Here is an 18,769-nt window from a genome sequence, read left to right on the forward strand (position 1 = left end):
ATAAAAGGGCCAAGAATGTTTTTAATTTATTATTCTGTGTGAGTTACCTTCCCATTTATTTCTATGCTTGTGTACTGAACTACAGGCCTACCAGTACATGATGTAAACATAGGAAAAAATAAACATCAAATACAAAGACTTATTTATTTTACAGGCACACGGGAAATATATTGAGTCATTCCATGCCAGTAAGTTCCAGGTAATTGCAACCAATACAGACCTGTAATTGTAGTTCAAACTAGGCCTAGTAGTTATGATGATTTATCATGATTTTCAAGTTCGACTGGGTGACCGAATGATTGAGGATCAGAAATGAAATGGGGGTTTAACGTCCTACTGATGAAGTCCGGCATATGCTACAGTGTGCTATGAGGGAAATTTTTCCTAGGCAGCAGCACTATGGCCTACTCTTGCGTTGAATTAGACTGTCATTGAGTCCATTTGTGTGATTGCACTAAAAACCGATGCGCAAGCGAATTATTGAAATAAAATTGAACCATTTAAGTCCTAGTTAGACCTAGTTTGTGTTGAGTGCACATTAAACCCTCTTGTTTCACGTTCCTTCTTTAAAAAGTACTCTTTTAAATTGAAAGAAAGATGTTTCACATCAACAATAATAATTTATTTGACATTATTTTGCAGTCCAAAGGTTTACCATGCAAAATGTTTGTTGGTAACAGTTGATTTTAATTTGCACGCAAATCGTGAACCACTAAAATGAGCTGACAGAAACATTAGGTTAGTTTTCCCCTTATGTAATAACATTCAACAATATCTAATAAATGACCCGTCCCACAGTCATGTAAGAAACTAATTGGTCAATTTTAACCATGGATCAAATGTGTTTATAAAATATGAGAAAACATCAAATTATTGTGTCTCATCTCTGTACAATCAAACTGTGATTTTGGAGCTGGCTCACGAACTTTGGGGTCCTAGAAAGTTTTTCTGCATTATCAATCCTGGTTTTCTAAGGTCAGCAATAAAGGAGGGGGGATGTGTATACCATTAGCAGCATGATACTGTTCTCCTGACAATTGAAGTTTCACTGTTCGGACAATTTCTCACATATAACACTGCATGACATATGCCCATTTCCTTTAATATTTTTAATTTATTTATTTTTCCGATATAAAATAAATACTCAAAAAGATCGGCAACGTTGTCAGCAGTACCTTTAATCTGGGGCAGTCATACCCAGACCCAGCTGATCCAACGAGAATACAAAGATCCCCCTCCACAAGTCCACCCACTCTAGAAGATATTGTGAAGAAACAGACCACAAAATTTTAAGAATATTACAGAATATAATATATACTGACCAAAATTAAATATGCACAATATAAAACAGGAATATGTTTTAATAGCATCAATGTTTATTAAACATGCATTATGCAAGAAGTAAATGTGCCTATTGCAGGTCTTTCTTTAGGTCTGAAATGTTATATAAACTACATGTATTAATTAGACATTTATTATAATAAACTCTTGATGTCATCTAAGGTGTCCGATTTTCATTGGATTTGAATCTGATCTGCTGTTCACCGTCTGTTGATTAAACGCAACAATGGATAATCAAGACTTTGTTTATTATCGTGAAGCTACAGTCATTTTTAAACAAAGGTTTTCTTGGCGGTAACAATGACAATTTAGGCTACAGTCATTTTTACAATAAGGTTTTCTCGGCTTATAGTGAAGCAATTTGACTGAAATTCTCAGCTTATTCCATTTACATCATCTAGTTTTAACTATAATAGTGAGAACTGCCAGATCTTTATCTAATCCACCATAATGTATCTTTAACTAATAGAAAAAAATGTTTTGTTTGATAATTTGGGTAGGTCTTTTGAACAGTGCTCCTTTATTCATGGTTATGCCCATTTCTCAGGATACAGTTTGATATTACTTGTCTGATTATCTCTTCCAAGTCGACTGTGCCTCCAAATCTGACGGTAGACAGGAAGGCGAAACCTTTTCTGTTCGTCATCATCTGGCACCCTAACAAAATGTCATCTCTTGTTTGTAATGCGATCTAAACCCCCTCAATACTGATCAATTTCCTGAAAGTAAAATGTTAAAATATGTAAAAATGTATTATAGTTTTATATAACTATTAGTTGTTTATTGTCAAATATTTTTTTTTTTGTATTTTGTAAACAGAGTTTGTCCTGAATGTAAATATTAAGAGTCTCTGAATAAACCAGTTGTTGATGTGATAATTATTTGGTTGTCATCAAATCACAAGTTACCATAAAGAAATAGTGAAATCACCGGTATTCCAACTATAAAAGTTAACACTGCATGAAGTTTTAGATTTTATACTTGACATCTACTTACCGGTCTTGTCTTAGAGATAAGCAATTTTGAGGCAAAAGTTTATAGCATAATTTTTTGTCGGTGGTGGTGGAGACGTGACTGGTGTGTCTCTATCTGCAATAGTCAAACTGTCGCAAATTTCAAACCCGGTTGTCTTTCTATTATGACAAACAGTAATTCCATTCTTTTTTTTTTATCATCCAGCTGTGATATTAACATCTGTCAATATTAAATGTAATCTTGATGTAATTAAATATTTTTTTTTGTAATTATATAATAAATTAGCTCAAATGACAGCCAAAGAATTGAAAAGATTTTGTTTTTATACATATACTATTCAAAAAAAGTAGGGGATATTTGATTTTGGGGGCATAATACTAAAATATGCAAATGACTACGAAAAAAGTCACTATAGAACCTAACAGAAGAAACATTTCCAGTTACATGTGACGCCCAAACGCACCAATAGCTACCGCATGGAATGCAGGTGATGCTTGGGATCATCATGGGGGTCCAACCCAAGATTTGCACGACTCTGACTTTGAATGTTACAGTCATTGTGGCATTGAATTCCAGGGTGGAAACATCAGTTTAATTGTTTTAGTGACCAGAAAACAAATTTTGATATGCGTCGGCTTACCCAAAATGAAAGGTTACGTGCCCTTGGCATGCTACAGATCGGCACAACACAGGCGGTTGTGGCGCGGACAATGAATGTTTCTCAGTCTGTCATAAGCAGGCTATGGTCCAGATACCGTGATACACAATCTGTACAGGACAGACCACGCTCAGGTCGACCAAGGGCGACAACTCAAGCCCAGGATCGATTTATCCGTACCTTGGCCTTGAGAAATCGTGTCATCACAGCAAATCAGATCAGCGCTCGTCTTCAAACAGACACTGGTGTGAGAGTGAGTGGCCAGACGATTCGGAATCGACTGCATAGGGGTCACCTTCGCGCCCGACGTCCTCGCGTGATCCCTTGTTTGAGAGATCATCACATTCAGGCAAGACGTCGTTGGTGTAGGGATCGTCAACACTGGGATAATCGACGCTGGAGCAATGTGATGTTTTCAGATGAGTCAAGGTTCACTGTTGATTTTTTGGACAGACGTAGGAGGGTGTGGCGTCGTCGAAACGAGCGCTTCCAAGACGTTAACGTCATCAGACATGATCGATTTGGGGGTGGTTCTGTTATGGTGTGGGGAGGCATCACTGTTGCTGGAAGAACGTCTTTACAAGTTGTTGCAGGGCATGTTACAGGCCAGTACTACCAGGACAACATCTTGGCAGTCCATGTTGTGCCGTTCGCACGACGTCATGGCCGCCGTTTCATCTTCCAGGATGACAACGCAAGATGTCACAGGGCCAGGATCGTTACAGGTTACCTCCAACAACAGAACATCACCACATTACCTTGGCCAGCACTGAGTCCCGACCTCTCCCCCATCGAGCATGTCTGGGACATGCTTGGACAGAGGTTACGTCAACGTCAACAACGTCCTGCCAATGTCCAAGAACTTGCTGCTGCGTTGCAACAGGAATGGGACAATCTGGACCAAAATGACCTTAGACGTCTCATTAGGAGTATGCCACGTCGGATCAATGCTTGTTTGGCAAACAGAGGAGGATTTACCCGTTACTGACTTGGTTGTGATGCTGTGGTAACTTTGCTGTTTGACCCCGGGTATCATTTTACCCTTATAATGGTCAGTCTGTGCCTTACTTAGTCTAACGATCATTTGGAATAAATCGATGAATGTGAACTTCATTTCATTTTGTCATTTGTTTCTTCGTCAGTTTCATTAGGTGACTTTAATAACACTTAAAAATCAAATATCCCCTACTTTTTTTGAATAGTATATTTGCATGCCATACAAAATGTTAATGATATGACTTGTCAGTTATGTTTGTCGTCATTGGCACTTTAAACAAAACCATTCTGGGTTTGTAACAGGAGCTACACAACCCCCCTCATCTACACTAAGCATAATACAGCATAAGGGTTGTAGTAAAGAAATTACTGTTATTTATACCTGCAATCCATCAATTCTCTGTGATCTCAACCTTGCCGCCCTTTTTTCTGTGGTCTCTGTGACATCTCTTGGATGCCTTGAGACAACATGTCTGTGCACAGTTTTCTTACGCTTTGATGGAGAGGAAGGGTCTGTAAGATGGGTCAGTCGTAGCCTTTTCTGGTGTTGGCAAATCCGGCAAACTTTTAATATTATCAGAACTTGATAGTGGTGTAGGAATAGTGGTGCGTGGATCACCAGCCATTCCTTTTAAAAATACGGGACTACCTGCTATCACTATAAACCATTCTATCTTCCAAATTACAAAGAATCCATTCTGTATTTTAGTATACAAATTACAATGTATAATTTGCAGGTGAAAAGTCCAGCCATTTAGTAGGCCTAGTACCTATCTATTTGATCACACGAAAATATAAAAACAACAACCCATCCTATAATTCCACGGCATATACAAATGGTGTTTAGTTGTGGTTATGTCTATAATATCCATATTTAGCACATAAATGTTGAATGCAGTATAAAAAAACGATCAAACATAATCAACACAGAGCCATGAACGGCTAAGACTCATTGTCACCAGACTAGAATAAACAAACTGAAAGTAACACGGAAATGTCACTGCGCACGCGCTGCACATAGTCGCGTGTTATCCAGGCACTTCTGTATAATGCAAACAGGACACAAGTCTTCACACATTGAGCGATACCGACGATTGGAAGTTTTTTGGAAACGTATCACATGGCTTGAGGCAGTTGCTTGGATCTAAGTTAGAGGTTATAAAGGGCTTTTCACACACAATTAAGCAGTTTTATAGCCCCAAATCCATCTGGGAATATCCCTTTAACTGGACAATGTTATAAATTACAGGTTATCATATTGGTAGTATTGTTTATTGGTATGTTTGTTATTCAATTTAAATTATTTTTTTTAGAGCTGGACAGATATATTCATGCAGGTATTTTGTATAAGCTATTCCAAGATGATTGACTACAGTTCAGCAAAGGACATTATTTCTGGTTCTGATTTCAGAGGTATTTTAGCTTTTTTTGTTCTTCTTAAAATATTACAGCAAAGGGATATTTGACATATACACTACAGTGCTGGAGTTTGGGACTATAATCGCTGAACACCGCGGAAAAACACTCTATTTCACGGTGGAATCTTGGAGAATCGCTAGCGAAACGGCAGCTAGCCAAATCACCGCGAAATAGGGTGTTTCGCGGTGAATTATGGTGTTTCGTGGTGAAACACGGTGAATCGCTTGAGTGTCGATATCATCCCGATGTAAGCATGTTGACGAAAAATGTAATTTATTTAAGTTGAATACAAGATATGTTAACCGTTGGCGAGGCAGCTACGGTCGTATTTCTAACACACTGTACATGTATAACGTGGTGCCACAATGTACGTGTATGCAAACAATGAATAACTTACAATTTTTTAAACGTATCATTTCATCTTATTGGCTGCTATCAAATCCAAACTTTAAATTATATTCGATGAGATTTTACACATAACTTCATTGCTCGCAGCTTCAGTTAATCTAAATCAACCATTCATAAATCACAGTGCCATACATGTAAATCACTCCGCAATGCGGTTAACCGTATGTCACGTGGTCAGAAACGCGCGAAAACATGAGATGTTGGGTTCGACACGGGGACTATATATTCTTACGCTGTGTTACTTGGCGAAAAGTATTTAGCAAATCTTGACTGTCACCGGTATATGATAATAATGTATTATGACGTATTAAAATAATATGGGTGGGAGGGGGTACACTGCGAAAGTCACAAAAGTGACAAATAGAACTTGCAACGGGAGTCGAAAGCGCTTTCAAATCAGACATAAGAAGCTCGTACTTACCGCAAAAATGAAATGAACGCGACACAAGTCTCCGATGTCAGAGAATATTAGTAAAGTATAACCGCTATCAAATCCACACAAAAATCCAAGGCACTCATTTTATTTTAGAAAAGAATAACTGTAGGCTCGATAGAAAAGCCTATTCTTCATGAACCCCAAACCAATGGTAACTGTCAACTTGTATGTTGTCATTCTCGTGCAGATTTGTTTGAATAACAGAAATGTCCTGTGTATCAAAGAATAAAATCGCACGTAGCCACTCTTTGTTGTTTTTATGCGAATTCAATTAATCTAAAAGGGGAACCGGCTCAATTTAAGGAATTATTTTTGAGCCAATATTAACCATCGCCAATTTTTTAAATCTTGGGATAAAGTCAATTAACAAACAATACGGGTCTACTTTATTACAAAAACATTGGTGAACTTACCATTTTGTCTAAAATCATAACGCTAATCAACAAACAATACTATTGTTCTTTATTACAAAAACATCGGTGAACTATATTGTTTTTGTACATATTGTATTTATTTATTTGTTTGTACTATATGTTATACCTGATGAGTCTTTGGCTTAAAGGAATAAAGAATTTGAACTCGAACTAATCGCTGTCGGGATGGCGAGCCAAGCTAGTTGATTATTAGGTAAATAAAACAATATAAACAACCAATGAGTAAAAGTGATCTATTCTAATCAATTAAATAATATACAAGTCAAGTACCGGTATTACCTTAACCATGGACGGGTTAACGGACACTCAACTTACAAATATTAAATCATCGCCGTATTGGCACTGACTGACGGCACTTCGTGCACGGACTGTTGAATTCTCGTTTAATTTATTGTGTTAATTTCACTATTGTTTAAAATGTAAACAAAATCTTATCTCGAGTACGTAGTACCGTATATCGAGCTAGTCTAGTAAGTAGTAGGCTAGGTTAATCCAGACTAAAACAAAAGTCCTTTTATTGTATTAATAACATTGGCTTCTGCTAGACTCGATTGTCATCTAAGGGATTATATTTTCTTTATGCGGTCTATTTATAGAACAGTAAAACGATTGTAAATATTGGCGCGATAAAAATTTAATTATAAGTCAAAGCTATTGTTGATAGAAAATAATAATGATTTACGTGTATCATAGATAATATTAAGTAAAAATAGAATGAAAATACTGTTTGTTGTTTTTCGAGTTTTAGGCCATTATTACTTATTTTATGCATATTTTTGGTATGAACTTTGGTATGGACCAGTAAAATCTCATTCGGTCCAGCAATAGTTGGAATAATACCTGCCCAAATGTCAAGTAAAAAAAAATATCATTTCGCATGGACTGCAGGGTACATGTATATGCAGTAGGAAATCGACAAGTTGGACGTACAAAAGAATGGAATCATTCAGAAAGTGTACTCAATATAAGTAAATTATAACGGGGTGAAGACGAGAATTAACACACTCGTGGATATTGTATAAATATATGAGGCTCATGTAATGTACACGTATGTGTGTGTGAAATGGCTTTATTCAATATCTGCTCCCACCGAAATGAATTGGGTGACATAAAGTAGATGTATATTGTCACAGCGGATATTATTCGCCGAGTAAAACAGCGTAAGAATATACATGTAGTCCCAATCTATTGGCGCGTTTCTGACCACGTAACATACCGTTAAGCGACCCGCGGAGTGATTTACTGTACGTGCTGTATGGACGATTGATTTAGATTAACCGAAGCTGCGAGTAATGAAGTAATGTGTAAAAGCTCATCGTATATAATTTAAAGTTTGGATTTGATAGCAGCCCCAAATTGACGGATTACATCTAAGTTATAAACGAAGATGAATTGATATGTTTAAAAAATTGTAAGTTGTTCATAGTTTGCATACATTTTGGCCGAGGGTTATGTATGTATAAAGTGCGTTGGGGAAAAAATCCTAACCGATACAGAATGCTGGTAAGTGTCTTTCCGAGATTACCTAACTCATTTGTTATTCAAACCTGCCTGTACATTATAGTACACGTTTCCCTGGAGCATTACTATATTACAACTACTTTAATTTATTATAGACAATATTAGTTCGACCCTAGCTTAAGGTAGGCTCTCGAATTCCTTGCGGGAAGCACGGCAAAACACGATGTATTCTTATCGAAACACGGTGAATTCCTAGAGAAACACGGCGAATTCCTAGAGAAACACGGTGAATTCCTAGCGAATCTTAGAGAAAAATCGCCACGGAATCAAGCAAAATTTCACCGTGAAATCTAAGAGAATTCCGAGAGTTTTTTTTCACCGCGTCGCGGCAATTTCGGTCCCAAAAATTTGGGAGGAACTGTATAGGAATCCCTTGCTAGCTACAAAGTACAATAATAGAAATATCCGTCATAAGACCAAAAATTGTTAAATTTCGCTAAGTATTTACAAAGATATGATGAAGCAAATTTCCCTCAATCTAAGCTCCTCCTTCCTTATGTAAATGGTACAGGTACACTTTACTTTTTATACGCCCTTGTCCGATTTGTTTGTGAAGACTCTACAGGTCACAATTTTTATCCGATTTTTACTAAACTTGAAATATAGGTTTATATCCCAAGGATCTCGGTTCCTTTCTATAATGCCATGTATCGGACCGATTATGGTACCTGATTATACGCAAAATCATGTTTTTAGCTTGTGGACATAGAGGTCACAGTTTTTATACGCCCACATTTTCATGTGGACGTATACAGTACGGAGATTGTGAAAGTTTGACCAAACACGATATTACCGGGTTTTCTATCGTGAAATTCCATGATTTACTGAGTGAATGTCGAGTGACATGATAGCACTGCCTCAGTGTTGAAAACACGGTGTGATTCGGTGTTTTAATTAAAACATGCCTCTCGTCGTTTATTTTAGGTGAAATAGGATGTCAGATGTTTTGTAACCTGGCTGTTTCGTACTTAGTACGAAAAATCGCGTTTTTAGCTTGTGGACCCTATAGAGGTCATAATTTTTATCTGATTTAAAAAATCGTATCATTAGATCACCGTTACACCCTAAGGACGGCTGACAGACAAAATGGCCGCCATTCGTTCTCAAATAGCGTAAAAATATGGTATATATCAAGGTTGTGGACCCTATAGAGGTCACAATTTTTATCCGATTTTGTTAAAACTTGAAATGTAAGTTTGTTTTAAAATTGATATATGTGTTGTGCATTAGTGAGATGAAGAAGCCTATTTAATTTTAATAATTTCTGTTCATTACGTCTAGAGTTATTTATGGCCCTTGTTTCACTTTTTTGGAACCATGTGAACACTATTACGCCTAAAGTTTTCATCCGATCTTTGTGAAATTTATATGCATTATTTAAATTAGTGAAACGAAGAAGCCTATTGAATTTCAGTAATTTCCGTTTATTATGTCTGGAGTTATGGCCCTTGTTTCACTTTATTGAACCTTGTGAATGCTCTAGTGCCAAAAGTTATCACCTGATCTTTGTGAAATTTAAATGCATGATTTAAATTAGTGAAACGAGGAATCCTATTCAATTTCAACAATTTACGTCAATTACTTCTAGAGTTATGGCCCTTGTTTCACTTTATTGAACCTTGTGAACGCTCTAAAGCCAAAAGTTATCATCCGATCTTTGTGAAATTTATATGTATTCTTTAAATTAGTGAAACCACGAAGCCTATTGAATTTCAGCAAATTACAATAATTCTAGAGTTATGGCCCTTGTTTCACTTTGTTCAACCTTGTTAATGCTCGATTAATGATAGTTATGATCTGATATGTATGAAATTTATATGCATCATTTAAATTTATTAAACAGAGGTCTATTGAATTTCAGCAATTTTTTGTCAATAATTTCTAGAGTTATGGCCCTTGTTTTACTTTGTGAACCATGTGAACGTTTGAATGACAAAAGTGATCATTCGATCTGTATGAAATTTATATGCATTATTTAAATTAGTTTGTAGAACCTTGTGAACCTTCAAATGACAAAAATTATAATCCGATCTGTATTGAACTGTCTTGTAAAGGCAATGCGACAACTCTTGTCAACTCCTAGGACGATTTAGCTGCTGTGGGTGTATGTTTCGTTGCTTGGCAAGTGGCAACCTATCTATGTTAATTTACAGTATTTAATTTGAACATAGAACTAGAATACTAACGGGCACGCCCACTTGGTGACGTCACTACCTTATGTGACAGCTGGCCTCTGACACTGATATCGGGCACAGCGTACTTCCGGTTTCTGCTTGCACTAACAAAATGCCCGGCGCGAATTGTGTTTTGTTCAGATGTTCCGCCTGCAATAAAAGAAATCAGGGTTTATCTTTCTTTTGCTTACCCAAAAACAACATAGAGTGGAGAGAGAATCTTTTACGTATCATATTCATACAAGTCTACTACTAGATCAGACCTGATAAATGAAAAGACCTTGACAATATGTTCAAGACACTTTGAGTAGTTTGAGCCGGATTGTTTCGTTGAAAAGTAAGTGAAAACTCAAAACAAATTAAATTATGTAGATTCTAGTAGGCAGTTCACCCTGACAACCTGCACTGAAATTAAATTTAACCCATACTAGCTGAGTGTCTGTATTCTCATGTTTGCCCGTTAGAGTTTACCTTTTCTCTCATCAAAGTTGCATGCTATAGGTTTGTTTACATTAGTGCCGTAGCTAGTCTACTTGAGATTTGTTATGAAATTGTCGAATACTACACCCGATGAATGTGACAGCATGACCTTTCTCTCTTAACAATTTATCTTTTACTTTAATTTTATGAATTACTGATTGATTTGTATATGCCCACATTTTCATGTGGACGTATATTGTCGTCGCCCCTGTCCGTCCACAATTGTTTGTGAACAGTCTACAGATCACAATTTTTATACGCTCACATGGAAATGTGGTCGTATATTGCCGTCGGTCCGTCTGTCGGTCCGTCCGTCGGTCCGTCCGTCCATCGTCCACAATTTCTTGTGAACACTCTACAGACTACATTTATTAACCGATTGTTTTGAAATTGATATATGTTGTTTGTATAAGTGAGATGAAGAAGCCTATTTAATTTCAATAACTTCGGTTAATTTCTTCTGGAGTTATGGCCCTTGTTTCACTATGTTGCACCTTGTGAATGCTCTAACGACAAAAGTTGTCAACCGATCTGTATGAAATTTATATGCATCACTTAAATTAGTCAAACAAAGAAGCCTATTGAATTTCAGCAATTTCCGTTAATTACATCTAGAGTTATGGCCCTTGTTTCACTTTGTTGAATCTTGTGAACGCTCTAATGACAAAAGTCATCAACCGATCTGTATGAAATTGATATGCATCATTTAAATTAGAGTTATGGCCCTTGTTTCACTTTGTTGAATCTTGTGAACGCTCTAATGACAACAGTTATCATCTGATCTGTTTGAAATTGATATGCATCATTTATATTAGTGAAATGAAGAAGCCTATTGAATTTCAGCAATTTCCGTTAATTTCTTTTGGCCCTTGTTTTACTTTGTTGCACCTTGTGAACGCTCTAATGACAAAAGTTATCAACCGATCTGTATGAAATATATATGCATCATTTAAATTAGTAAAACAAAGAAGCCTATTGAATTTCAGCAATTTCCGTTAATTACATCTAGAGTTATGGCCCTTGTTTCACTTTGTTGAATCTTGTGAACGCTCTATAATGACAACAGTTATCATCCGATCTGTATGAAATTTATATGTATCATTTAAATTTGTAAAACGAACAAGCCTATTGAGTTTCAGTTATCACCTAAATTAGTGAAATAAAGACAAACAAGCTTATTGAATGTCAGTAATTTCCATCAATTATGTCTAGAGTTATGGCCCTTGATTTACTTTGTTGAACTTTGTGAACTTTCGAACAACAAAAGTTATCATCCGATCTGTATGAAATTCATATGCATTATTTGAATTATTAAAACGAAAAAAACCTTTCGAATTTGAACAATTTCTGTAGATTGCTTCCAGAGTTATGGCCCTTGTTTTAGATTTTAGAACCTTGTGAACCTTCAAACAACGGAAATTATAATGTCATCTGTATGAAATTATCTATTAAATTCCCCTAATTACCTACAAAAGAATAAATATGTGACAACCCTTGTCAACTGCTCGGACGATTTAGCTGCTGTGGGCGTATGTTTTGTTGCCTGGCAACCTATCTTTATCCGATTTCAATGAAACTTGAAATATAGGTTTATCACCCTAACATCTCGGTTCCTTTCGATATTGGCATGTACCGGACTGTAACTTCATGGATTATGGCCCCTGATTGTACGAAAAATCAAATTTTTAGCTTGTGAACACTGTAGAGGTCACAATTTTTATCCGATTTGGTTTAAACTTGAAATGTATGCTTATAACCCAAAGATCTTGGTTCCTTTCAATATTCGCGCATATCAGAATGTAACTTCCTGAATTATGGCCCCTGATTGTACGTAAAATCGCGTTTTTAGATTGTGGACCCTATAGAGGTCATAATTTTTATCCAATTTAAAAAACCGTATTAATATATCACCGTTGAAACCCTAAGGACGGCTGAGTTCGAATTTGGTAAAAATCAGACCAAAACTGACAGACAAAATGGCCGCCGTTCTTTCTCAAATAGTGTAAAAATATGGTATATCAAGGTTGTGGACCCTATAGAGGTTACAATTTTTATCCGATTTTGTTGAAACTTGAAATGTAAGTTTATAACCCAAAGATCTCAGTTCCTTTCGATATTCGCGCATATCGGACCGTGATGGTACGAAAAATCGCGTTTTTAGCTTGTGGACCCTATAGAGGTCATAAGTTTTATCCGATTTAAAAAAACGTATTATTATATCACCGACCGATCGAAAGTTCGTTTTATTGCCGTTCCAATGCAATAAAATATTCCGTAGCGTATTTCAATGTTCTGGAATAAAAAATTTGCTGTTCCGTGAATTATTCATGCCTAATTTAAAGCATTTACTCTGCGCACGAATGGAATTGAAACCAGAAAATATCAACACGGGTCTCGGAGAGCCATTAATTCATTCCGCAGCTGTGAGCGAAGACAACTTAATATGGATAATACATACGATTTCTAGCCACTTAAAAGGGAATTATATCCAAATAAAGCTGGAACAACAAAAGAATTAACGCTAGCTAAGAATAATTTACAAAATGGCTCAGATTCTAGATTTTTCGTTTGAAGAGGTTGAGATGATGAAACCGTCATAGAATTAGGTCAGTAATGTCGATACGTATACCAACCAATTGTCGCAAAACATTTTATAAAATAATTTAGCATTATAGTTGCCATACTGATTATTATAATTTTAATTCTTTGATTTTTTTGGTAAATATATTTAACACCTAATTATAGGGGCTCTATATTTATTGGCCAGTTAAACAAATTGAAATTACCCACAAACGTAAGGCCTTGTTGATTTGATATTCACATTGATGAAAATGTACAAAATAAAAAGGAAGAAGAGTAATACGGATTTGAATGAATAATGAAAATTCAAAAGTGAAGTAAAAACAAACAATTCTTACAGTCAAATCGTCGCATTATCTTTGACCACATAATGTCGTAGCTTTCAGTTATATAGGCCTTAACACTACCGTAGCCTATCGATAGCCTACTTAGTACTTTTTGAGAATTATGCACCTCAAAAATAACTTTTAATTGGTCAATTTTGTTATCTACTGAGTAGAAAATAATATGTCAAAGTAGAATTCTTCTTGTAACATGTAGGCCTACATGAAAGCAAGGAATGCTGAGAACAATAATGACAGTGAAACAACAGTTATTTTATTTTTAAAATTATGTAATTGCTATGGCAACCACCCAAAGTCCTTAATATTTCCCTAAAATTACACAATTCATAATATTTTATATTACATGTGTTATAAATATATGCTAAAATGCTTACTGGTATCGTACTTAAAATGTGGGGATCATTTGCAATTCAGTATGGTAAACACCATTGAAAATGGTATAAACATTGCATTTTTGTTGGTTTGTTTTTCGTTTTGGTTACCGGTACTATAACATCCAAATATTAAGTAATATACAAGAGTAAAGACATGTGATTTTAAAATTCACAATCACATTTACTTATAAACAAAATTTCACTTCGATATCTCAATTCCTTCATATTTTATTTATGTCGTAATAAAGGCCAAAATGGGAATGTTTTTCAAAAGTGAACCCCTTTCCTGCTGTTGAGAGAAGAAATAAAAATATTTTGATTTTATTTATTTTTTAAAATCTTGCCTGATAGCTTCTGATTTTAAGATAATACAATTATCAATATTGATGTCATAAAAATTGGAAAATAAAGCTTTTTGGAAAAAAAATAACTGTGGTTGCTATGGTAACAACTCAAACTCCTTCATATTTTTCTCAAACTTGCACAATCCGTATAATTTGATATTGCATGGGTTTCAAATATTTTAAGGGGATAGTAAGCACTTCAGACCAAATTTTTTACTTATAAAGCTAGGATGTTTAAATTTTCACACAAGACACATATACATGAGACAAGTATAAATTTTTTCGTTTCGTTAAAATCTGACAACCGGTTGCCATGGCAACAGAAAAAAGGTATTTTATATAGGTAATGTGCTTAGCTTCGCTATTTTTCAGGATCTATCAATGGGATTTGGCTCAAATTTATTCTGAATGTTGTTTATGTGTTACTGTGTGCAAATAAGAAGTTTGGTGGAGAAAAAATGATATAAAGTCACATTATAATGGCCACAAAAATTAGCGAAGCAAAATTTAGTACAGCCTTAGTTACTTTAGAAACCATAACTTTTGCCCTATTTAATGCATATTCAAAAAAAACCCTTATTTACACACAGCAACACCTCATAAAGCATCTCTGAAAATTTCAAATTGATATCTCTAATAGTTTTTGAAAAAAAGCGAAACTAAAAGTTGCGATTGGCACAAAAACATGTTTTGAGAAAATGCCATTTGAAGTTTGTGCACAGTTTCCTGCAAGCATTTCATACTAAATTTTAACTTACAATGCTAGGATATTTAAATTTTCACACAAGACACATATACATGAAACAAGAATAAAATTTGTGTTTTCGTTAAATTCTGACAACCGGTTGCCATGGCAACGGAAAAAGGGGATTTTATATAGGTAATTTTTTAGTTTCGCTATTTTTCAAGATCTATCAGTTGGATTTGGCTCAAATTTATTCTGAATGTTGTTTATGTGTCACTGTGTGCAAATATGAACTTTGGTGGAGAAAAAATGATATAAAGTCACATTATAATGGCCACCAAAATTAGCTGTAACCATAATAAAAACTATAATCAGAAAAAAACGATAAGGGTATCCGTGTTACCGTATCAGTTGTTTGTAATGTTATTATATTGTTCGTTAAATCGTGCAAAGTGAAAAATTAACTGTTTTTGAACACTGATAGTTTATTTTTATTTGCCGTTACTAAAATTAAAACCCTTCGGAAATATAAACTGCTCCCTCTTTTATACTGCTAGTCGCATTTTTTTAAATTTTTTTTTTTTAATTTTTCAAATTCTTTGGCTTTCATAATTTTTTTTAATATCTCTCTGAATTTTATATATTATTTTGTATGTTCATTCATTTTTGTGCCATACCACTAATAGAACTCCCAGCAGCAGTAGCATTCATCCTATTTTATTGGCAGTAATTGAAATTATTTTCAATCAAACAAAACTGTTGATCAAATTTATTCTGAAATTTTGGACGATTCAATTTTGATATTATTGACATTAGAAAGTTCACATCAGTCAAACATAACTGTTGATCAAATTTATTCTGACATTTTGGACTGTTTAATTTTGATATTATTGATTTTAGAAAGTTTACATCGCCGTTCGAACTGTCAAAATGTACTTCAAAATCGTCGTAATTGTTGTTATTATTATCTAAAGTAAAAGTAAACTAGATGTCATCAATGTCACTCGACTCACTCGCTTTATCGGCACATTTCTGGGTTTCTATGCCAAATGTTGAGGGAAGACTAGTAGCTCAATGTCGAATATACCTTCTTCCTTTGAATTTATTTGCGCTTCTCTATTTTTAATACGCATTTTAGGCTCAAAAATCAGTAAAATTTGGCTTTAGTTTTATCATTCTTAGCACTTCCGGAAGTTCGGTAAGAATAGTAGTGCGCATGTGCACACGTGTCAAAGGTTACAAAATACCCGTATGTACTGATGTACTACGCATTTTCATTGGCTAATAATTCCACGTGATCTAATAGACCAATAGGAAACTTTGTTTTTACTATCGAGGACTCAGGGTAACGCGGGAATTCCTGTACATTGTCATTGCAAACACATAATACGTCACAGTTTATTTATAGTATTTTTCCCAGGCTATAAATAGATACCAAGATGGCGACGATCGATTGATTTGTATAGAAGTTACGAGGGGGTGAATTTAGGCAAAATTTCAAAGACAAAAGATTAATTACGGATAAAAATTAATTATAAGATATGCAAAAGTCATTATAATTGTAGAAAATAATCATTTTCGGGAGAAATAAAGACTGAAAACAAGTTTAGTACACTTTATCCAAACAACATTTCATGTAAACAAAATTTTTCATTTTTTTTTCATTTTTAATAAAAAAACGGTCATACCAAGTGCAAACGATCCCCTTAAATTGCTTACTTTAAAATGTGGAGATCACCTTTTGGGTTATGGTAAACCAAAATTGATAATATATGGCGCATTAGTAGTATGTAATTTTAAAAATTCACAAACTTTTTGACATGTTCACATAATTTCACTTATGTATCTCCATTCCTTCTTATTTTATTAATGTCCTAAAAACGACCCAAAAATAGGCAATTTGATCCCGCGGAAAATTGTTCGAAAATGAACATATATACTGCTCTTGAGAGAAGGCATATGAATATTTTTTCTCTTTTTTTTCCTGTTAATCTTACTTGATAGCTACTGACTTTAAAATGCATAACAACCAGGTTCAATATTTCAGATATAACATGGAAAAGACAATTTTTGATGAAAAAATCGGCCCAAAACTGACAGACAAAATGGCCGCTCTTCGTTCTCAAATAGCGTAAAAATATGGTATATCAAGTTTGTGGACCCTATAGAGGTCATAATTTTTATCCGATTTTGTTGAAACTTGAAATGTAAGTTTATAACCCAAAGATCTCGGTTCCTTTCGATATTTGTGGATATCAAATTGTTATTTTCTGAATTATGGCCCTTGATTGTAGGAAAAATCACTTTCTTTTAGCTTGTTCTCTATCTATCTCTCGAAAATGTGGGCGTATCCTGCCTGGCAGTCGCTGGTTCATATCACCACTACTTGAACTTTCCCATTAATTTTAACTGGATTAGTTTGAAGTTTGAACCTTAAAAAGAAAATAAATAACAATGGAAAAAACTTTAATAAAAACCAAACAAAATCAATAGCTATGAATTAAAATTACCAGTGTAAATCTGTACCCAACCAAAGACATCTAATTGGGAGCTTGATACCAAATTAATACAGTTCTTTAAAGAAAATATTATACAATATAAAAGAAACTGTTCCAAAACAATTTGATCATTTGAGAAGAAAAAAAATATATAGAGATGGTCGAGACAATATAAAAAAGTTACACATGTCGTGTCATGAGATGATGAGTTTCAAAACTTATCCATTTGCTACGAACACCATGTGACTATGTATGTAGGGTGTAAAACTTACGGTTGAGATGTCTTATTGTAGTGTTATAAACGAAATAAGGGCACAGGGAAACCAGCCAAAACTGGCACGGGCATGTCATAGGCTAACAACAATATACAAAACAATGAATAAAAAAAAAATAACAGGCCCTAAATGTGAATGTCATAATAATAATATGTAGTAGAAAATGATGCAGACACAAATGGTTTTTCTCCCGATGGTATATTATATAACTAATTTAAATATAACATTCATTAAAATTATGAAATAACTTACATCTATTCATCAAGTTCTTGAAATTCCAGGACGTTGTACGCTTTTGCCGTGTTGACATACGACCGGAAGTTACTTGTGCCTTATTGACTTCGTGCATGCGATGTACAACATAATTATTTCATCACCGTTATACGTCGCCGTGTGGGCGTTCCCGTTAGTATTCTAGTTCTATGATTCGAACAAAAAAATTGTTTCTCTTCCTAAAATGGTTCATTTGATGAGATCTGTTTTTAAACTAAGCCATATTGTTGTTCATTACAGAAGGAGAATTTGAGGCTATGAAAAAATATGCGGTAGCTCCGCAAGCATTTCGTCAGGTAAGACATGTTATGAAACACAATTAAATCAAAGGATAATTATCAGATCAAATAGAAATTGGTTTAATGATGAAATTCAGAAATGTAAACAGAAGAAATGGAAACAGTACGTCAGTTATTGAGAAATCTGTTGCATCTGAATTTAAAAGACATTTGCATAATAATAATCTCATAATAAAACAGCGCAGCACCAAAACCACCTTATGTGTTGAAAATGAGTTACTAAATGGAATGGATAAAAAACAAACATCAGCACTA

At 34.7% G+C, this 18,769-nt stretch overlaps 1 protein-coding gene and 1 long non-coding RNA gene across 11 annotated transcripts in view; one reads left to right on the plus strand and one right to left on the minus strand.

Annotated features, from left to right (window-relative positions):
- Window positions 1-18,769, plus strand: part of LOC126811172 (uncharacterized) — a 213,723-nt gene that overhangs the window by 23,151 nt on the left and 171,803 nt on the right. For 8 of the 10 annotated variants that reach the window (XR_008786066.1, XM_050536712.2, XM_050536711.2 and 5 more), the window contains exons 2-3: window positions 5,284-5,383; window positions 18,456-18,511. Coding sequence is in view for 9 of the 10 variants with exons in the window: in XM_050536712.2 (XP_050392669.1) it covers window positions 5,302-5,383; window positions 18,456-18,511 (138 nt within the window). In the remaining variant the exon portion in view is untranslated. Of the gene's footprint in view, window positions 1-154; window positions 200-642; window positions 739-4,914; window positions 5,126-5,283; window positions 5,384-18,455; window positions 18,512-18,769 lie in introns of those variants that run through there. The other 2 variants (XM_056098846.1, XM_056098847.1) reach the window with 2 other exon arrangements.
- LOC126811305 (uncharacterized) lies at window positions 1,416-4,909 on the minus strand. Its single transcript, XR_007675543.2, has 3 exons — window positions 4,353-4,909; window positions 2,338-2,535; window positions 1,416-2,060 (listed from the first exon to the last, which is right to left on the minus strand). It is a non-coding gene; the product is annotated as an uncharacterized LOC126811305 (long non-coding RNA).

Source organism: Patella vulgata, chromosome 2 (assembly GCF_932274485.2).
Source record: "Patella vulgata chromosome 2, xgPatVulg1.2, whole genome shotgun sequence".
Taxonomy (NCBI): Eukaryota; Metazoa; Mollusca; class Gastropoda; family Patellidae; genus Patella; species Patella vulgata.